This window comes from Sminthopsis crassicaudata, chromosome 4 (genome assembly GCF_048593235.1).
Source record: "Sminthopsis crassicaudata isolate SCR6 chromosome 4, ASM4859323v1, whole genome shotgun sequence".
Classification (NCBI taxonomy): domain Eukaryota; kingdom Metazoa; phylum Chordata; class Mammalia; order Dasyuromorphia; family Dasyuridae; genus Sminthopsis; species Sminthopsis crassicaudata.
Window position 1 is genome coordinate 474,958,484 of NC_133620.1, and position 23,329 is coordinate 474,981,812.

General features: G+C 40.4%; 1 protein-coding gene across 2 annotated transcripts in view; it reads left to right on the forward strand.

The window, feature by feature from the left end:
• The window catches only part of ASB1 (ankyrin repeat and SOCS box containing 1), a 28,743-nt gene extending 19,419 nt beyond the window's left edge, over positions 1-9,324 (forward strand). For both annotated transcript variants that reach the window (XM_074264441.1, XM_074264442.1), the window contains exon 5: positions 853-9,324. In XM_074264441.1, coding sequence (XP_074120542.1) covers positions 853-986 — 134 coding nt within the window. In that variant the 3' untranslated portion in view covers positions 987-9,324. The remainder of the gene's footprint in view (positions 1-852) is intronic.
• Positions 9,325-23,329: the final 14,005 nt, after the last annotated feature.

The window sequence follows — 23,329 nt, forward strand, 5'->3', positions numbered from 1 at the left end:
GGTTTTGAAGGCCCAATTTCATACTCATATAAAATGAAAAACTTTCTTAATAAGGCCTCATAGAAGGCACTGGTGCCCGTGGGTCCGTGGGTCGTTCCTGGTGCCTCATCTTCTCCCAAAGTCAGGGAGCCTCTGACCTCATGTTCTCGTTCCATTATTAAATAGTCATTTTCTCCCCTCAGTTGCTGTGTGCAGAACATTGCATTTAAAAAAATGCTACAGGCTAAAGACTTCTCCTCAGACCATTCTAGCTGAACTCGATTCTAAAAAAAGATGAATGATAATAAAATAATTATCTCCCACCAGTATTCTTTTCAATACTAAGTAAAATCATTGTTAGAATCAAAATTCTGTATACATGTATATAGAATATATAAGTATATTAATGCATCGTACACATGTTAATTTTGAGAAGCAGCTTGGAATGGCTAGAGCATTAGTCGGTAAGACTCGGGCCACTAGGGGTGCCATAGTGCACAGAGCACTCATTTTCCTGAGTTCAAATCTGCCTCGAGACACTTGTTAGCCATGTGACTCTGGGCAAGTCATCGCATCTTGTCTGCCTCAGTTTCTTCTTCTGTAAAATGAGCTGTAGAAGGAGATGGCAGACTCTGCCCTACATGGAGTCCCAAAGAGTTGGTTCCAGGGTTGCTTCTGCCATTTCTTAATGGCATGACTCTGGGACAATCATCGCACTTTTTGTGACTCAGGAAACTTGTTGAGGCTCAGGTAAAGACTGACTGCAGTCTGGTTCAGGGATAAAGATAACCAAAATTAGGGTTAGGGACACGGTAAAATGCCTGGATTCCGGGTTCAGTTAAGTGACTTCTCTTTGCTTTTGCTTCCCTCCAGGTGCCCCCAGGACCTTGCTGTGTCTGTGCCGGGTGGCGGTGAGGAAGGCTCTCGGCAAGTGTCGGCTGTACCTTATATCCTCTCTCCCCCTTCCTGACTCCATCAAACAGTTTTTACTTTATGAGCAGAGTTAAGAGGCAGGGCGGGATTATGGGTTTGCTTCTCAAGGGGGAACGCAGGTGATCTAAAGAACCAACTTGGTGTCTATTCATTACTCTCTCTAACACATCTGGAACTGTTAGGAAGTGTCCCAAGTGGCTGTGGGTAAAGAGCTGCCTCGGTTATCACTGTTGTTAACCAGCTCTGGTGCTTTTGTCAATCCGCTGTATTTTGTGGAGGAGCTCTGAGGGGGCTTTGAGCTAGGCCTTGGCTTAATAATTCAGTGTTGGGGGGGGGAGGGCGCTATTGTGATATAGCATTTCCTTTTCCCTTGGTTTCCCTATATGGAATTTTCATATCTGAGATGTTACAACCACCTGCTTATAATTCAAATTGGGGATGGATTGTGTGTCAAGGGTCAAGTTCTAGAGGTCAGCGAACATTTCCGTAAGGACGGTGCAGTTAGCAACCTTCTGTATATATATTTATATTTCTAAAGTGAAATCTTTACTTCAACATCTGGTGGGTGAAAATAATTAATTTTGAGAAAATACATTTAACCAAAGGTAAATGTTAGTCAACAAGTATTTATTAAATACCTGCCCTGCCCCGAACACAAAGACCGGCAAAATCAATCTTGGTCCTCGGGGCGTTTATGTTCTAATGGAGGAGATCACCTGGAGAAAGCAAGACAAACAAGATATAGGCAGAGTAGGTCAACGGTTATCTCAGAGGGCTGAACAAGCACAAAAGGGGCTATTTTTTTGATGTAGCTTGTCTTCTGTGCAGAGATTCCTGGCATTTGGTGTTTGGAGGTGTACATATCACAAATTCACAACGTGAGAGTTGTCAAGAATCGTTTTGTGGATGATCTTGTGCTCATCTCATGGGTCATCCAAGTCACACCTCCCAGAAATTTTTGTTAGCACATTTTCAACCAATATGTGTCTTCCAGCTATACACAATTGAATGGCTTATAATGACTGCCAGAGATGTCATGGACCAAGGCCTAGGACAAGGAAGATGATATGTTCCTCAAACTCAGCCCTGCTCAGACCAGATGGAATATTTAGGGTTAGAGTTGGGAGTTGGGAGGTTGGGTTTGGTTCGGTTCTTGGGGAAATATTTTCAGAACAAGACTGACAGAGCGGGAAATATTCAGTGTAGGGCAGCCAAGCTGGAAATGGCATGAATCCCGTGCCATCTGACAATGATTCTAAAGAATTGGGGATGTTCAGGCTGGAGAAAAGAAACTTTAGGGAGGTCATGGAAGAGCAGGTTGACCTGTTCTCTTTGTCCAAACAAGGCCCAGTGGATGGTACTTGAAGGGACAAATTTACCCTCAATTGATGGGAAATTTTATAAGAAATGGAACTCTTCCAAAATGGAAGGGACTCAATGGAAGGTGGAAAGTTTCCTAAAGGTCTAAAGTAGTTTCTGATTGGCCACTTTGGGATGAGGTTCTAAATGGCTTTCCTTCTAAGATGTGGGCTGGATGCAACAGCCTCTCCAGGCCCCTCCCACTCTGACATTTTCTCCTCCATCCTTCTCTTCCTTCCTTAGTGAGCCAGAGTGACTTTCTTTGCTTGTTTTTTAATGTCCTTTCAAAGATCCTTTCTCAGTTGTATTTATTGCAGGTTAAATCTTGATCTTAGTCTTCCTTCATTTCACACATGGAGCAGTCACAAACACTGACCTGTCCCAAGTGTGAGAGCCTGGAATACCTCTCAATTTCTCCACTTTCCATGCCTCAGATGAAGCACCTTTCAAAAACAGATGGGTCAGTTTCAGAGGCTATCACTAAGCAAATGAAGCGATATTTAAGCATTTATTAGGCACCTATTGTATACAAGACATTGCCCTAAATGCTGGGTATACCAATGTGAAACAATGCCCACCCTCTAGAACTTTTCATCATGTAGGGATTCTCCCATCTGCACCTATTTATGGATGGAACAAGTGTTATACCAACAGCATTCACTGCCATCACACATGGGACAATCAGTCAAGGAACAAGCTTTGATTAAGAACCTACTATGTGAGCCCTGAAGTTAGGAGGACCTGAGTTCAAATCTGACCTCAGACATTTAACACTTCCTAACTGTGTGACCCTGGGCAAGTCACATGACCCCAATTGCCTCAGCAAAAAAAAAAAAAAAGAACCTACTATGTTCAGTATTAGGGATGCAAAGGCAGAAGTGATGATATCCATAGGATCCTCTTTTGATCTCTGAGGGAATCTCTAAAGACTTTTACTAGGGCAGAGGGTGAACCCTGAGGCTGAGAAGAGAAAAAGAAACTTTCCCAGACACCCAGAGTATTGTAATAGTGACATTTCTGTGATACTTTCAGGTACTGTTTACAAAGCACTTCATGAACATTAGCCCACGTGATAATCCCATCAGGCCATTGAGGTCATACCAGGAGTAAATGTTGTAAATGAGAGCCTTTCTCCCTCTGACTCTCAGACTCCTATCCTGCTCTCTTGGGGTTTATTGACCAGCAGATTCTTGCTGGGAGGGGGCCCCAGAACTCTTTTCTCTTTTCCTGGGAACCATGATTCTTTGACCTTCATTGCTGTGCATGGATTCGAGGGTATCCTGGTATCCTTAGGCACCTTTGAGTCTCTGAGGGTGGGACTGCTCAGCATGAAAGCCAATGGCGATTTATTCAATCAATCCAGTGAGAGGAAGAAAAAAATTAGTCAAACCAGTTGTTTAATTGAACTGGTCAGTGTGGGCAGAAAAGTAGAGTCACTTCTCTAGTTGGGATGGCCAAAAGTCACAAGACCTCCCCACCCCATAAAGTGTACATCTCCCTGACCGTGGAGGGTCTTTCCAGGCTGATATTTATGGTCCTACTTTGGGATTAGCCCAATTCACAGAACATTCATCAAGTGCCTGTGATACCATGTACAAGGATCTCAGTGTCAAAGGAATATAGGCTGCTTGAGGGCAGGCGTGGGGCCATTTTGTTTTGTCATTACCTCCCCAGTATCTGCTGCTGAGATTGGCACATTGCAGGCACTTAATTAGAAATGCAATGGTGCTGTGGTCATGGGGATGTAAACCAAATCATCACTGCCTTCGAGGAGCTTCCATTTTACCGTGCTCTTCAGGTTTGAAATCAGACTCTACGGCATTGACGCCATTACTCAGTAAAATGCTCTTGGTCCATCATAAGCAGGTATGGAAAGATACAATCAGCAAGACCATTAATGGTTGTCAGTGTCCTCTCTCCCTAGCTAATTTTCCACATGAAGAAAGTGAATTTAAGAACAGGGGGAATTATATGCCAATGGTAGAACAGAGCGGGCTCTGAACCTAGATCCTCTGCCTCCAGATTCAGAGCCCTTCATTTATATGATCATTTAAGAGATTGAGAATCATTATGATTATAATTTTATTTATTTTTATTATAAATTATAATTGAGAATTATTTATTATAAATTATAATTGAGAATTATGATCATTTAAGAGATGGAGAAATTGGATCCTGCAGAACCATAAGCACTTGCTGTTGGCCATACTAGAACATGGATTAGAACCCCAGAGTCTTTCCACTGGACCCTGATCTCTTCCCAGCTCAAGGGCTCTCTCCATGGAGCCTCACCTGGGCTTTCTTCCCTGAAATTACTTTGTGTTTACTTTGTCTACATTTTGACTTAATGATCTATGTCTTTTTTTTCCTATTGGCTCTGTTTCTCCCTAGTCTTGAATCCTCAAGGAGAGGCGCTACTTTTTTTGGTCTCTAGTTTTCATTTGGTCTCCAATCTTCATTGCTTAATCCATACCTAGCATATAGTAGGCGATTAATAAATATTTGTTCAATGGATGATTCGATTTTCAGTAGGGATTCCAGAAGAAGAGAAAGATTCAATCCAATTGAACTCATTCAAAAGATACTTTGAACAAATTTTGAAGGGGTCCAGGGCCATGACTAGCTCATTACCAGGTTCCCAAGTTTAAATTCTGGATGATCAAGCAAAGTGTTGGGGGGGGGGAGCTCCTCTTAGCCCACCCCTTGGTTACGCATCCTGCTTGCCTCTTCTTTTCTTGGACCCCTTACGTTTGCCATTGATGTCTGATTTTCTAGGTGAATGAATTGGGAGGCAGGTGAGGTTCCATATTCTCCCATCCCAGGCTGCACAAATGACCTGAAAACCATTAAAATTGGCCCGTAGACACACATCCTGTTTGTCATGGCTGTGAATGATTTCACATGGAGGGAGACAGGATGCAGAGATGAGGGAGTGGATTGGTCACATATGAGAGGCCCAAGAGAGAACTCCAGTGTGCCCTCAGAGGGCACCCAGCTCAGCTGGGCCACTGACCCGTCACCTTGAGGGAGAGCTGGAGACCTTCCTAAGTGCACGCTTGTGATGGGCACTATAAATACACTGGGCAATGATGGGGGTGCTTGGAATTGAGCTTTTGCAAACTGTGGTTTCACGTTGTTGACTGACAAAAAGGGGTACAAGTGGCTCCTTTTTAGTCATATAATTGTGGAGTGAGTAGGGAGCAGCCCCAAAGTCAAGAATCCTTCCATTCAGTCCAGGGTTAGGGTGAGAAATCCCCTAATTTTTCATGCTTTAAGCCTCCCTCCAAAATTAGAAGTTATAGAAAAACTACCAAGCTCTCTTGTTTAATCCATCCATAATCCCCTACACCATTGAAACCAGAGATCTCTGGTTCTTTCGTTGTATTGATTTTGGTCTGTATGCATGGTTTCATGGATGTGTGGACGCCCCTTTCCCTGAGACAGCTCAGCCACTTATCTGCACCCTATGGTCCAAGAGAGTGTCCCGGGCCATTGAGAGATGGCCGACTTGTCTGGGGTCAGTTAATCAGTAGAATTAGAGGGAGCATGGGGACACAAGCCTAGTCCTCTGTTCACAATGTCAAACTATATTCAGTTTCTTTCCAATTCATTCATTCATATTCTTTCAACAATCTTTTATTAAAACCTATCAGTTAGTTCTTAATCCCTGAGGACCAACAAGCTTAAATGGCAGGGGCCCCCTTTGGGCTGTTTTTATTTTATAAAAGGTTCCAGGCTTTGGGTGGCCAGGAATCCAGCACCTCCTGCTCACCTTGGGGTGGTTTATACCTCGTTACCAGTTTGGACATTTGGGAAATTTAATTAAAATTTCAACTCCTCCAAACTGGGGCCTTTTGTGAACCTGCCCAGACCCTCGCCATTCCCCAGGTCTATAATGTTTGGTGCCAGCTCCTGTTATTGAGCTAAAGGCCAACTTTTCAAGGTGTTTCAGCCTTTCCAGATTGCAGGCTGACACTTTGAAAGGCTGATAGTGAGAGAGGGGGGAAAGAAACATGTAATGGATGATATGACTGAGGAATCGGAAAACAGAGTGGAGGGAACCAGAAACAGCGGGTCCATGCCGGATTTAAATTAGGGCCCCTCGGCCATCCTCCAATTAAGACCTCGCAGCCTCTGAGCTCGAATCCATGGTCTTCCAAGTAGATCCTCAGAAAAATCGTGTCAGCTGTTGGTTCAGTTTGTTCATTTGTGATTAAGATCAGATGGAGGTGATGGTTTTGGGGACGGTCTTTGTGAACTGGAGTAGTCAAGGGGATGTTGGGAGTTGCCATCAGTGCTGGCGGGGATCTTAACTTTTTCTTTGAGAAGACAATAGTTGGGGGCAGCTAGGGGGTGCAGTGGATAGAGCACCAGCCCTGAATTCAGGAGGACCCGAGTTCAAATCTAGTCTCAGACACTTAACACTTTCTAGCTGAGTGACCCTGGGCAAGTCACTTAACCTCAGTCTCAAAAAAAAAAAAAAAATAGAGAAGACAATAGTTCCAGAAATGACTTGTGTTTTTCAGGAACACGAGTGCCTGGTGGTACGTCAGTGGGGCACACTGTGGTCTCTCTGTGGCTGGAACTCTCGTGTTTACATAGTATTCTAAGCTGTAGAGCAGGGAAGGTCTTTAGGAGACAAACCTGTCATTCTATAGAATGAAAACTGAAAAGGGAAATAACTCCCTAAGGTCAGACAACCCTCACAGGTCAGAAGCAGGATTTGAAGACGTTCTGACTCTGAATGGGACTCGACGATCCTATTCTGCCTCTTCTTGATTATTGTTATTAACATTACTAAACGTCACAACAATCCCCAGAGATGGGTGCTACCATTATCCCCCTTTTACAGATCAGGAAACTGAGACTGAGAGGCTAAGACCGTGTTCAGGATCACAGCTGTTCAGGGTCAGATTGATGAACTCTGTGAGACACGCTGCCCCTCCTAGTTTATAAAGAAGCAAGGAAATGTCCGAGAAAAGTCTGGACTGTCCATACTATGAGATTTTCTCAAAGGGATCTATCTCCCCTAATACATGTGGGAGCTATTCATTTTCTCGACTTCCAAACAGCGAGCTCTTTTCAACTGGCGGGGGTGATCTCTGCTGCTGCTCCACTTCTGTTTGACCCAGGCTCTATCCTGTGGAAGAATAATCTTCCCTGCAATTTTGGCCTGAGCAGGAAGGCCCCCAAATCTGCCTCTGCAGGGGCTGCTCTGCTGGGATGAGGGCAATCATAGGTCCTCACTCTGGAGCTGGAAAGAACTCGGAAGTCACCTAATCAGTCATCTAATCAGATGCCCTCATTTTTCAGACAGAAGCTGAGTTCTGTGCATTGATGCTCATGCTGAGCTTCTAATCTCCCATATTAGCACTGGTAACTTGATTTGGGCCTCAGTACCATGCAGGTAACCCAGGCTAGCCCCAAAGTGATTTTTTCTGGTACCCTGGCTGCAGCCACGGTCTTAGATGAAAGCAGAAAGATTCTGAACCTCACACAAAACTAAGGTGGGGCATGAAGCACTTTGCCCAGGGGTGCCAAAATTTAGAGGGTGCCAGTGACATTTGAATCCCTTTAGGAAGTAGAAACTACTGAATTTGGGTTCTACTCAGCAAGCAGAATTAAACTAGTGAGCTCTCCAGGGGTAAATTTCCTTATCCCAGGAGCCAAGCTTATTTTTGCTCTGCTCCCTTCACTCAATCTGCTTTAGCCCTGGATTTCTTACCCATGAGGTCTGGTGTCCTGGGTTCTCTCTCACCACCCAGAACCTTAGTTCTCCTGTCTGTGGCCACCATGTTAGGTCTCTCCTTCCATGACTGAATTTCTTAAAATATAGTTCGGCAAGCCTGTTAGGCCATTTTATAATTCTTGTGCAGATGAAGCCGTGACTTTGCTCCTATGTCCAGCCCCTAGTGCTACCTTATGGTCATCCAAAGTTAACCCCAAAGCAGATCTGCACTCCCTGAAGTACCCTAGTTTCCACCATTAATATTTTCTGATCTCCTCTGACCTCAATCTAAGCTCCCGGCTGCCCAATTGAGATACCTCAAACCTATCCAATTCAACAAGAACTTATCATGGGACAGTCACTGTGCTAAGCTCTCGGAAGACCATCAAACAAATCAACCATCCTGACCCTCAAAAGCAGGGATTGGGAATCTGATTGGGGGAAGGGGATCAAGGAGATTTTTAGAGAGGTCAAATAAACTGAGGCCTGAAGAAAATATTAGATTCTCAGAGACACAAATCAATGAACAAGCATTTATTAAGCACCTACTGTGTGCCACTCTGCTTTCCCTGGGAAAACACTGAGAGAAATGCATCCATGCCTGCCTTTGAGGAGCATCGGTTTTACTGGGACAATCTTGCATGTGCACAGAGAAGTGAATATAAAATATATGCAAGAGATGTAGAGATGGAAAATGGTACAATCTTCTCCTGGAGGTGATGGGGAATATGGGGGTTGGGGAATAGGGGAGAGATGATTATCCTGGAGTCAAGTTTAGCCCAGCTCACCTTGAATTAGGAATTCTGGGAAGCTAAGGCTCTTCTGTAGATGGCTCATTTTGCCTTAAAATGAATTTGTTGCCTCTGCAATGTACGAGTCCCACTTCCTTTCTATTAAGGGTCTGATCTGAGACAATCTTTAGAGTGTGACCTATGAAAGTAAGATTTCGGGTGCCCTGATTTGGGGAGTGTGCGCTTAAATACATCTTCATTGTATATCATAGTAATTTAGCATAACATTTACTGCCTCTGTTTGAACATATACTCTGTACTCTCCTGCTTATTTGGTCTTTGAATGCCGGGTCTGAAGTGTTTCCCGGTGAATATTCAGCTCTGAGTAAATGGTGTCATTTTAAAATAAGATAGTTGGTCATTAGATGAAGGAATGACCCTTCGATGAATTTTCCATTTCCCTTCTGCCGATTAACTTGCATTTCCTCAGCCTTTGTTCTCACTATTCCTCACACCCAGTTCGGAAGGGCAAGACTGCCTGCCTGTCCTGTGTGTTAATGTAATGTCACCTCAATAAAGGCTGTGTTTCCCTCACTGCTGCTGCCAACCTCCTTTATTCTTGGGTCCATTCATTTAGGCAATGCTTATACTTATGCACATGCTGGGCGAACACATTTTAATTAGAAAAGACTTATTTTGGGGGGCAGCTAGGTGGTACAGTGGATAGAGCACTAGTCCTGAATTCAGGAGGACCCGAGTTCAGATCTGGTCTCAGACATTTAAGACTTCCTAGCTGTGTGACCCTGGGCAAGTCACTTAACTCCAGCCTCAAAAAAAAAAAAAAAAAAAAAAAAAAAAGACTTATTTTAAAGAAAATTCTACTTAAAAAGGAGGACTTTAATATACTCAAATCTGATCCTTGACTGAGATTATTTTGGGGGGAAAAGAAGAAATCTTCAATTGGGAATGATGACGTACACCTATAATCCCAACTATATAGGGAGGTCCATGGATCATTTCAGCTGGGACGTTCTGAATTGAATTAGAATTATATCAAATTGGGATCTGAGCTAAAGTATGGAGAGAATCACCAAGCTGCCTAAAGAAGAGATGAACTGTTTCAGGTTAGAGACAGAGCTGAGCAAAGCTCCCGAAGTGGAGAATAGTAGCTGCATTTCTAGTGAGATGGGGAGACTTAGTCTCCAAAACAAAAAACAAACAAAAAACAAACACCAAAATCAAAAACACTTCAGTTTTTATATAATAGAGATTTTCTTTTGGTTAAGATTAGATTACAAGTTGATAACTTGGGGTCCGTGAATAGATTCATCAAGAATAAAATTATAGGGGGCAGCTAGGTGGCGCAGTGGATAGAGCACCAGCCTTGAATTCAGGAGGACCTGAGTTCAAATCTGGTCTCAGACACTTAACACTTCCTGGCTGTGTGACCCTGGGCAAGTCACTTAACCCCAGCCTCAAAAAAAATAAAAATAAAATAAAATTGCATCTTAATATTCACTCATCTGCTACTGAAATTTAGCATTTTATTCAATTATTAAAGACATTTTTTCTTGTAAAGGGCTAGAACTGAGCAATGCACTTGGATAATGAAGCACGTGAGACTAATTGCCAATTGGACGGTTCCCTATTAACTTGTTTGAAGGTTGACCCTCCCCAGCTGTTCTGTGCTGACTTGATTGGTGGGACAAAGAGGGGGAAGTGACTTGTGTGGGAGGAGTAGGAGAAACTTGGGTGGTGGAACTCACGCTCATTTGCACTTGTGACCTGGCTTTGGAGGCGACGGTAAAGATCTAGAATAAAGACATTTAGTGGTCCTGACTCCTGCTGATTTCTGGGAAGATAGAGTTCCAGCAGTTTCTGAGAAGGAATCCATAATCTTCACCAGGTTGACTGACAAAAGAGTTCAAAATGCAAAACGGTAAGAACTTCTGGAGTAAGTGATAATAGGGAAAACTCTGTGATTAAAGCAGGAAGATGTTAGCCGAATAAGAACATTAGGATGCTAAGAAATGCTGCTAAATGAATGGACTTAAAGCATGATGATGAATGTTAGTTTGCTCCAAGTGAGCTATGCGGTGCTAATGACTCTCAATGTAGATGTGAAGGATCATGGAGATCCCTTCTGGTGGTGATGGGAGAAAGTGGGCGTTCTTCTGAAGGGAAAGACTCTTGGTTTTAAGGGAGTCCTGCCACCCAAACAAGGTTCTTCCAAAAGGGGGACAGACCTAGGATTACTCCAGAATGAACCATTTTTGTAGTCCACATAGCTCACAGTAAACCTGCACAATCCCCCAAACTCCCCAAATCAGTGGAGGCCAAGTTCCAGTAGATTTATCCTTTCATGTTTTAGGTTATCAATAGACTTAGTTATAGAGCAAAGAGGCAATTTAATCCTAAAGCCAAAGGACTTTAGGGGAAAATTCATTTAGTTTCTTCTTTTTGAGAATGGAAAACTAAGGTCTGGACATTGTGGCTTCTTCAGTTTGGGGACTATCTGCTCCTCTCCTCTTCTCTTCCCACCTGAGGAAGGAGGAGCTCTCCTCTGCAGAAGCCCTCACTCAGACGTTCAGGCAGAACTCCTTTTTGTTGGAGATTGGTCCAGGAACTCATTTGAAGGATGATTCCTCCTCTTGGGACTATCATAGCCTCTGTTCAGCTCCCTTTTCTGACTTTCTTCCATCTCCTAAAAAATGCTGCCTGCGAACCAATGTGTTTGGCTTTAATTTTGGATTGTATTATTAGTGATATAAAGTGACAGGGGAATCCTAAAGGACCAGCTTGATTCCATCAAAAACCAGACTTGCCAGATTACTATCCTTCCTCTTTTTGACCTGGGCAGGTGGAACAGGGAGATACTAGAGATAATGACCAACTTCAGCAGTTGAAATTTGACAAAGTCTCTAATGCTCTTGTAGAAAAGATGGTGAGACAAGGGATGGATGATTGTGTCATAGGTGGGTTCAAGACTGGTTGAATAGCCAGAGTCAGAATGCTCATTAATGATTAAATGTCAACCTGGCTTTTTATATGTCTTGTACATTATTCCCCCCTCACATAGTCCAACTGGATTACTTACTATACACCACATTCCATGTCCCCTTACTGTGTTCTTAATTGTCCTCCATGTCTGAAGTCCTTTTCTCTCCTTGTCCCCAATTCTTGAAATTGCTAGCTCCGGTCAAATGCCACCTGCCATACAAGGTCTTTTCTTTTTTTTTATTTTTTAAAATTAATTTTATAATTATAACATTTTTTGACAGTACATATGCATGAGTAATTTTTTACAACATTATCCCTTGTACTCCCTTCTGTTCTGACTTTTTCCCCTCCTTCCCTCCACCCCCTCCCCTAGATGGCAGGCATTCCCATGCATATTAAATACATTATAGTATATTCTAGGTACAATATATATGTGCAGAACCGAATTTTGTTGTTGTTGCAAAGGAAGAATTGGATTCGGAAGGTAAAAATAACCTGGGAAGAAAAACAAAAAATGTAAACAGTTTACCCTCATTTCCCAGTGTTTCTTCTCTGGGTGTAGCTGATTCTGTCCATCATTGATCAACTGGGAGTGAGTTGGATCTTCTTTATGTGGAAGATTTCCACTTCCATCAGAATACATCCTCATACAGTATCATTGTTGAAGTGTATAGTGATCTCCTAGTTCTGCTCATTTAACTCAGCATCAATTGATGTAAGTCTCTCCAAGCCTCTCTGTATTCATATACAAGGTCTTTTCTGAATCCACCAACCATTCCCTGGGTCTTGAAATTATTTTTTATTTACTTTGTTCTGCACATATTATCTCTATCTTGCTACATATATACACATATAACCCCAACTATATTTTTGAGCTCAGGGACCACTTCATTTCTGTTTTTGTATCCCTAGTAGCAGAAAAGATGGGGGGAAATAAAAAGTTGTTTTTTTTAAAGCAATATTAGAGACAGATGAAGAATAATAACTCAACTCTTGTAACTTTAAATGTAAAGGGATTAATTAATCTAATAGAAAAAATTGATGGATTGGATTAGAAAGTAAAACCTTTTAATCTGTTGCTTAGATCACTAATATATCATGCCCTCGAAAACCATCACTATTATAGTTGTTCTCTGGTTTCTTTTCCTAAAATGTGTCATCCCCAAATAAACATAAACCTTTCCTTTTCTTTCTTCTTTATTCTTTCCCTCCCTTTTCTTCTCTTTCTTTTTTTCTTTTTATTCTCTTCTTTCCTTTCTCATTTTCCTTTCTTGTCTTCCTTCCTTCTTTCCTTTCTTTCTCCCTCCCTCCCTCTCTTTTTTCCTTCCTTCCTTCCCTTCTTCCTTCCTTTTTTCCTTCCTTTTTTCTTTTCCTTCCTTCCTTTTTTTTCTTCCCCTTCCCTCCTTCTTTCCTTCCTTCCTTCTTTACTTCCTTCCTTCCTTCCTTCTTCCTTCCTTCCTTCCTTCCTTCCTTTTTATTTTGTGATCAACAATCATTCCCACACAAAAGCAATGCACTCTTCCAGATAATACTATATTTTTGGTGAGCAGCCACAAAATTTTAGAATCCCCAGACTAATGGAAATTTCTGATATAAGCACACTAAATATGGGGTGGAGAACAAATTGTCTATGGGCAGATTATTTCAAGTTAATTCTTCAGGCTTCAATCATGGCCATACATGGAAAGACTTGTTATTTTTGGTCATGGTGTGATACTCATTAAAGTCTGAGAAATAGTCACTTAACAAACATTTATTAAGCTGTCACTATGCTCTAAGCACTGTATTAAATAGAGGGTAGAGATGAAAAAGCATCTGGGCAGAAGCATAGTAGGTAATGCTGGCAAGTCAAGAAGTAGGGCCTGAAGAGAAATGAAGTATTGCTGACTTGGACTTTTTTTCAAAATGGAGGTTCTAGGAGGAACTCGTCAATAGGAAGAAAATGCTACAGGATAGAGTATTCTTCCAGAGGGAGAAGGAAGCTGAGGTGTGAGAATGAGATTCAGGGAGAGCAGAGTCTAGAGAGGAATGAATAAATAAACTAATGAACTAAATAAAATCACCATTTATTATTATGAAACAGGAATCATGCTAGGCACTGGCTATATTAGTACAAAAATGGAAATAATTCCTACATAAAAGGATCTTATAATCTGACAGGAGAGTCAATAAGTAGCCATATATGTGTATATCTATCTATCTATTTAGATACACAAACACAGAACTCTCTTAAGGAAAGAAAAAGGGAAGACTCAAAATTTTTGACTCAGCAAAACAGGATATGGTGCAGGGATCTCAGAGTTTTGAAAGTTCTTTTGTGTGAACCAGAAAAGAAAGGGACACCTGGAGAGATTTCCTGCCAACTAACTCTTGACTTGGGTATTTATATCTATATCTTGGGTATATATATCTATATCTATTTATCTGTGTATGTATATACATACATATACCTCAGAGTATATATATGTATTAATTTGTGATCAACAATCATTCCCACACAAAGACAATGCACTCTTCCAGATAGTACTATATTTTTGGTGAGCAGCACAAAATATATATATGTATCTATATGTGCTCTGTAGATATTTGCCTTATTAAATTCATATTTATGCTATATATGTATAAAATAGCATAAATATAATTTATGTGTATATATAACATAAATATAAATTTAATGTTAACATAAATTTAATATACAGCATGAATATAAATTTAATAAAGGCAAATATCTAGAGTAGTTAAATTTACATTTGTTATATATACAGTACATATACATCATATAAATTAATGTATATATAATTTGTTGGATTATATATATTTGGTGGGGTGGTAAGGGAAAGCGGGCACCAGCAGTAAGAACACCTGGAAAGGCTTCATGCAGGAGGCAACGTTGGACTTGTGTGTATTTTTTTCATTTAATATTCACCTTCACTTAATTTTTTTCAAGTACTGCATGTACAATCATATTAAACATATTTCCACATTAGTCATGTTGTGAAAAAAATCAGAACAAAAGCGAAAAATAACAAGAAATTTTAAAAAACCCTACAAACAAATTTTAGGGGCAGATAGATGATACAGTAGATAGAATAACACCCTTGGGGTCATGAGGACCTGAGTTCAAATCCAGCCTTAGACACTTAACACTTACTAGCTGTGTGACCCTGGACCTTTCCATTCCCCACCCCCCATTTAGGGGGGAAAAAAAAGCTAAACAATTTGTCAAAAAGAAAAAAAAAGATAAAACTAAAAATAGAATGCTTTGATCTGCATTCAGTCTCCATAGTTCTTTCTCTGAATGTGGATGACAATTTCCATCCAAAGTCTATTGGAATTGTCTTTGATCATTGTATCATTGAGAAGACCTGAGGCTATCAAAGTTTATCAGCACATAATCTTTCTGTTATTATGTACAATGTTCTTCTGGTTCAACTCACTTCATTCAGCATCAGTTCATGTAAGTCTTTCCAGGTTTTTCTGAAATCTGTTAATCATTTCTTATAGGACAACAGTATCCCATTACATTTGTAGAGTTCAGCCTTGTTCAGCCAATCCCCCAATTGATGGGCATCCACTCAATTCCCAATTCTTTGTCTTGGGTTGTGTTTTAAAACAAAATCTGGCCTTGTGTTTTGTATCTGTTTAAACTCTATACAAGTCTGGGCCAGAAGTGGATGAAGCAGAGGGACAGGGAGGATGGACAAACTAAATACACATAACTAAGAACACATTCTCTGGAGACGACAGTAGGAATCTGTGCCTCTGACTGGCTAGTTAGAGATTTTTGTTCCCTGAGGATGGAACCCTGGCTGAATAAATGGTCAGTACTCTTCAATTCCAGACCCAATCTATTATAAGAATAAGAAATACTTGGCCATAGCTATGCTAGAGTGCCCTGAATTGAGACAGATGGATGAGGCAGTATATAGAACACCAGAGCTAGCGTCAGAAAGACCCGAGTACGAATCTGGTCTTTGTCACCTATTAGCTGCATGCCTCTATGTGACACTTCATCTGTGTGAGTCAGTTTTCTCATCTTTAAAATGAGGATAATAGTAGCACCTCCTTCTCAGGACTTTTGGAGGATAAAATGAGATTAAAAAAAATCAAAAGTCCTTAGCACAGAACTTGGCACATAGTAAGTGCCACATAAATGTTTTTGTCATCTTCCTCCTCATCATCAATGAGATTGGGAAAGTCAATGAGATAGAAAATACTTGAAATCCAGTACCTAAGAGCTGGAAGAGACCCAAAGGAGCCCAGTACCTGACTACAGTATAGGAGAAATGGAGACAGTGCTTGGAGATTGAGAATAAGAATCCCAAAGGAGGAAGGGACCTCAACTATCATTCAGTGTAATCCTAACCTGAATGAGAATTCCCACAATGCTCCAACCAGTGCTCATAGCCTCTGCTTCAAGACCTCCAGGGACATAGAGCTCACTCCCTTCCAAATAACCCATTTAATGACTAGGCCATGTTCTTCTTTTTTAAATTTAATTTTTAAATTAAAGCTTTTTATTTATAAAACATATGCATGAGTAATTTTTCCAACATTGACCCTTGCAAAACCTTCTGTTCCAACATCTCTCCCCCTCCCTTAGCTGGCAGGTAGTCCAATAGACATGTTCTTCTTATATCCAAACTAAAAGTCCTCATTATTGTTATTTAGAGAATTGATCCACAGAGGTAAAGTGGCTTCAAGATGTCAGAGTGAACCCAGACCTAGGAATACACCTGAGTTGTATCCTGCTTTAAACCCTTATTAACTGTGTGACCCTAAGCAAGTTACTTAATTTCTCTCTTTCTCTGTTCCTCAGTTTCCTCATTGATAAAATGGAAATAATAAGATCACTGAACTCAAGGCTTTTATGAGACTCAAAGGAGATAACTGCTATAAAGCACTTTGCAAACCTTATGGTATTGTGTAAATATTATTAAAGACCACAGTGAAGGACCAAAGTCTAAGTTTTGCCTGTTTTTGAGGTCTCATCAACGTACTAGTCTTTAATCCAACCTCCCTCCCATCATACTCCCAGCCTCCCATTGAGTTAGTTTCATAAGTTTTATTTTATGAATTCTCACCTTCCTCCAGGTGTGAGATTAATGAGCTTTGAAATAATAGTAAAATTATATTCAGCTCATTAATAGTCAAGTAGCCCCAGGTTGCCTGTGAAACGTGGCCCCTTCTACGTTGTGTGAGTTGCTGGCCAGAGACTCATTCACTTACACGCCTTAAGACACTCCCCACTTCTTCTCTCTTCCCTTTCTCCCCACACTGGATAGCTGGGTTTGAGAGAACTTGAGACTTGAGAAAATGATTCCATTTAGCAAGCGCTCTCTCTCTCTCTCTCTCTCTCTCTCTCTCTCTCTCTCCTCTCTCTCTCTCTCTCTCTCTCTCTCTCTCTTCTCTCTTTCTCTCTCTGTCTCTCTCTCTCTCTTTCTCTCTCTCTCTCTCTCTCTCTCTCTCTCTCTCTCTCTCTCTCTCTCTCTCTCTCTCTCTCTCTCTCTCTCTCTCCCTCTCTCTCTCTCTCTCTCTCTCTCTCTCTCTCTCTCTCATCTCTGTGTCTCTGTCTCTCTCTTCTCTCTCTCTCTCTCTCCTCTCTCTCTCTTCTCTCTCTCTCTCTCTCTCTCTCTCTCTCTCTCTCTCTCTCTCTCTCTCTCTCTCTCTCTCTCTCTCTCTCTCTCTGTATGCGTGTAAGCAGGGATAGTGGTATTTTAAAATTGTTTTCCTTGAGTGCTTAGCCTAGTGCCTGACACATAGTAGGTACTAAATAAATACTTAGGGATAGAAGGCTTAGCTCAATGCCTAGAAGATAGTAGGGAATTTAAATGATAATTTATGAATAAATTGAAGGTAATGATTCAGTGATTTACAGAATGAGTGATGGCAAGTGAGAAGAGTATGTTCATTTTTCAAAAAGCCAGAATTTCCTCTCAGGGAAGAAAGAAAGTAATTCACTGGATGTTAGGTTCTTACTAAGTGCTAATGAGCTTTGAAATAATAACTGGAGAAATCGTATTGGACTACAAGTCTTATGGATGCATTTCTTATCTTGGTCCTCTCTATATATTTGGAAAAACTTTGCAAGTCATTGCACTCTAACCCACTCTGTTTGGAGACGAGCAATCAGATTCTCAGAGAGGTTTATTGATATGTTGAAGGTCCCACCAGTTGTAAGAGTTTGCATGAGAATTTGAACCCAGTTCCTTGGACTCCCAAGTCAGTGCTCTTTCCACTGTAACTACCCCACCACCTCAAGTATCTCCATCTCCCTGACTCTCTGCTTTGTAGAACCATGGATTGAGAATTGGAAGGCATCTTCCTCCTCCTCTAATCCAATTTTCTCATTTTTACAGATGAGGAAACTGAGATCCAGAGAGAAGTGACTTATCTGAAGTCACTCGGGCAGTAAGTGGAAAAACTGGAATTCAAACACAGGGTCTCTTATCCCAAATCTAGTGCCCACAGTTTCTAACAACAAGGCTGTTAGAATAAATGATTTCTAGGATTCATTTTGATCAATCAATAAGCATTTATTAAGCACTAACCATAAACCAGGCACTTTACTTTGGGAGACATAAAGATAAATGGGAAAACAGTCTCTGTCTTTAAGGAATTGACATTCCACTGGAAAAGTCAATGTGTATATATTTAAATATATGGGAAGTGCCTTAATCATGTGGTAATTTGGGAGAAGGGTTCCAGATCCCAGAGGGAATAAACAAAGGCTTCCTACGGAAGGTGAGACTTGAGGGGAATGTCTTTCGATCTGGACATTCTGTCACAGTTTGATGGCTGTCAATGGGAAAGTGGAAGACCTGCAAGTGACACAGCTCTGCCTCTGACTAGCTGCGTAGCTTTGGAAAAGTCTCTTGTAAAGTGATCATATTGGACCAAGTATCTCCAGGGAACCTGCTCTCTCTCTAAGCTACAATTCTATGACCTGGGGGCAGACAGCTACTACTAACAACCACCTGAAAGGTTCTTGCCCTCTGGGATGACAATGACCTTCAGCTTATAAGACTGCTGATGAGGAAGATGAGTCAATCATCTAGACCTTGGACTTGCTCAACTCTAGCTCTCTTTGGTTTTTATCATTTTATTAGCTTGGTCAACCAGCCTTGACTCGATGTGCAGACTATAGAAAGTATAATGGAAACTCTTTGAGGTGATTCCCTGAAGAGCATCATTTTTCTGCCTCTAGATACAGTATCTAGCTTATAGTAGGTGCTTAATAAATGTTTGTTGGAGCAAATTGAACAGACAAGGTTTCTCTCTATTATTTTCAAGTTTAGAGTGGGGAGTCGGGAGTTGGGATTTGTCCTACTTAAGGATTTTCCTGTCCACCAGTGTTGATGTCCTCCCCAAATGTGTGTACATATATGCATAGACACACACATATTTTGTCTCTTTCGTCTAGATGTAATCTCCTTAAGGGCAGGGACTATTTCACCCTTTTCTTTGTGTTCCCACTAGGCACATAATCAACATTTAATGAATGATGCTTGGTTGATGGCTTTTTTCCTTCTGGTACCTTTCAAAGTCATGGAAAATCAGGAACAGCCGACATGTAAAAGCTCCATATGATTTTTGGTGCCCATAAATCATTGTCTGCTTTCTTTACATATTTCTAAACTGGATTCATCCTAATAAAAGCTTGTATTCTTTTATATCTTCTCTGCTTTCATTCCCCTAAACCTAAAAACAGATTAATTTCCATCTGAAAAACCATGTTCATTTTAGAAACTCTTATTCAGAGGAAGATGAACTCTTCTAGAGGAGGTCTTGTCATCAAGGTATAAACCCACTCTTGCATTGCTGAACGAGGCTAATTCTGACATTTCCCTTTTATGAAGGTTGAGTGGGCTGGATCTTCTTAGGCTGAAAAATATGTGGGTTCACCCTGGCTGATTAGAGAGAGACTTATAGCTGTCAGTTGCCTTTATTTTCATTCCAGAATTTCTGATTTACAGCCTATTTCTCTTGGAAAGGACTATCTATGAAATGAAAATCTATATGATAATATTTTTGAATCCAAGGTTAGGGAGGTCCATTCACAAAGGATTGGTGCATATTTGAAAATGAAGTAAGACCTCATTTCTCAAATATATTTAGAGAGAACTGAGTCAAGTTTATAAGAATGTGAACCATTACCCAATTGATAAATGGTCAAAAGATACAAAGAGGAATTTTTCAGGAGAAGGAATCAAAGCCATGTGAAAAAATGCTCTAAATCAGAATTGTTACATTTAACCTATAGTGGATCGCTTGCTGTCGAGGGAAAGCAGGGAAGGAGAAAAAAAATTGGAACGTGAAGTTTTGCAAAGGTGAATCTTGAAAACTATCTTGCATGTATTTGGAAAAATAAAAAGCAATTATAAAAATATTCTAAATCACTATTAATTGAAGAAATGAAAATTTAAACAACTCTGAGGTATCTTCACACTTTTAAGATTGGCTAACATGACAGAAAAAGAAAATGTTGGAGGCAATGTGAGAAAATAAGGACACTAATGCGCTATTTCTGGAACTGTAACCGATCCAACCATTGTGGAGAGCAATTTGAAACTATGTATAAAAGGCTAGAAAATTATACATACCTTTGAAACCCAGCGATACTAATAATATATCCCAAAGAGATCAAAGTACTTATATGTGCAAAAATACTTAAGGCACCTCTTTTTGTGGTGGCAAGTAATTGAAAATTGAGGGGATCCACCCATCCATTGGGACAGTTGAATAAGCTGTCATGGATGATTGGGATGGGCTGCTGGCATACTTTTGTGCTATAAGAAATGACTAACCTGATGCTTTCAGAAAATCCTGAAAAGATTTTTAAGAACTGATGCAAATGAACAGAATCAGAACTTTGGAAACAGTAAAAGTAATATTGTTTAATGGTTATAACTGCGAGTGACTTAGCTATGCTTAGTGACACAAGTCCAAAAGACTTAGGATGAACAGTACTATTTACCTCCAGAAAAAAGTGATGGAGTCTAACTGTTGACTGAAGCATCCTTTTAAAAATAGCATGGCCATGCTTCTTTTTGCAACAAGGTTAAATGGAAATGTTTTGCATGATTGCACATGTATAACCTATTTCAAATTGCTTGCCATCTCAGAGAAGGGAGAGGGAGAGGAACCGAGTTAATTTGGAACTAATTTTCTTAAATAAATGTTTAAAATTATTGTTTACATGTAGTTGAGAAAAAAATTAAAATGTAAAAAAATAGATGTCCAGAGCTACTGAAGAGATTGTATTCCCATCTTCATCCCCTAAAGCCTGAGGGAATATCTTCTCAACAAGTCTTCTTCAAGCACTTGATATAGCAGAGGGAGGTAAGGATTTGGTGTTAGGGTTTCTGGGTTCAAACCCCAGCTCACTGATCTGACTGCTTGATGTCCAATTTCCTCATCGGTAAAAACAAATGACCACCATGCACAGTAATACCAACATCAACACCAAACCACCAACATCAATACCGATACTACCAAAAATACCACCACCAACTCCAATGACAACGACAATAACTTTGGATTCCGTTTCTGAGATTACTTCCAGGTCCATATCTGTGCATTTATGGTCCTGGGTGACCTGTGAGGCAACAAAGACCTGAGCAAAAGATCCTAAGTGACCTCTAAAGCAACATCTAGCTCAAAATATGAGACCCTCTGAACCATCAGAAACCCCCATCATCTCTTCACTTGTTTCAGGCTGTTCTGCTTGGTGTCAACTCTACCACCACCATCATTATGCCCCTTTTCTGGTAACTTTTGCCCTACTTCTCTCTCAACTTCCTTTTAAAAAATGCTTCCTTTTCCACCTCCCCATCCATGCCATTACATTATAAACTTTTATTTTCTTTTTTTGCTGAAGCAATTGGGATTAAGTGACTTGCTTAGGAGGTGTTAAGTGTCTGAGATTTGAACTCAGGTCCTCCTGACTTCAGGGCTGGTGCTCTATTCACTGCACCACCTAGCTACCCCATATTATAAGCTTTTTAAGGAAAGAGATAGCCTTTTTTTTCTTATTTGTATGCTCAGTGCTTAGTACAATCCATGGCACATAGTAAATACTTAATAAATGTTTATCATTGGGAAAAATTAAAGTATAAATTATTTTCTTTTTTTGCTGAAGCAATTGGGATTAAGTGACTTGCTTAGGAAGTGTTAAGTGTCTGAAATTTGAACTCAGGTCCTCCTGACTTCAGGGCTGGTGCTCTATTCACTGCACCACCTAGCTACCCCATATTATAAGCTTTTTAAGGAAAGAGATAGCCTTTTTTTTTTCTTATTTGTATGCTCAGTGCTTAGTACAATCCATGGCACATAGTAAATACTTAATAAATGTTTATCATCGGGAAAAATTAAAGTATAAACCGTGAAAATCCATGTAGGACTCTCTTAATATTATCCATTTAGTAGCACATGCAGAATAAAATGACTACCAATCAAACATTTATTCTCATATGGAGTCTATGAGTGACTTTGAAAGTGTTTGGTTATTTTTAAACAATCTGACTTGGGTAGCATGGAACTAGGCTATGAGGGGCATAAAATAAGAGCCCAGGGTCACAGACTAAATGCTGGAGGGACTTCAATACTTTTATGAATCATATGATAAACTATAGGAAATAGCCATATCTGCTTATAAGAAAGATCTCCAACAAGGTTCCTGGGCATAGGGACCTAAAGGATTTCAATATGGTTATGGGCAAGAAGTTTGAATCTTTCATCATCCGCCATTATGCTGAATGAAATTTTGGACATTCATGTTCCTCTAATAATCCAGTAGCTTATTTCTGATGAGAATCAATGCTCTCCCAATGTCGTGTCTCATTAGCATTTTATACAATGCAGCAGCAGACGTCTCATTACCTGTAGTGAGGGGATTTTTGCATGATGGAATGGAAACTTAGCCAATGAGGCTTTGGCCCACAGAAGGAGTCTTTGGACTGAAAAAACCGTTTGTGATTCCCCATGCTCTTTCCATCTGGAACTCAGCCAGCATTCCAAAGAACTAAAGACTCCTCTTAACCTGAATTTCAATATTACAATTCTGGTTCTTTAATATGAGATTTGGCCTGATGCAGGGCTGAGAAAATGCATTGTCTTATTTCAACTCTGACATTTTTATTGCATAAAATTTCCAAAGCTGTGGGAAAGGCTGTTCAGGTTGTTTCTTTGGGAAACACTTTAAGGGATGCAGCTCAGCTACTTGGAAGAAGTAAGAAAAGATGGAGAAAATAATGAGAGGGAGTAATAAATAAGGAAAGGAAGAAGAGAGAAAAAAGAATGACAGAATATAAGGGGAAATGATAAAAACAAAGACAAGAAATAGAAATTCTAGTGATAAAAGGTCACTTAAGTTACATTAGATTATTCTACATCTACTGTGAATTTCCTTTTATGCCATACCCAATTTGGATTCTTCATGATTAAGATTCATGGGGGTGGAAGAGGGAAGGGACATGGATTTGATGACATCTGATTTCTGTCCCAAATCCATATTCTGCCCATACTAAAATCCATGATCATGCATCATCCAGAAAATTTAGCTACTCTGATTCTCGAGCAAGGATGAGTCTTTCAATGG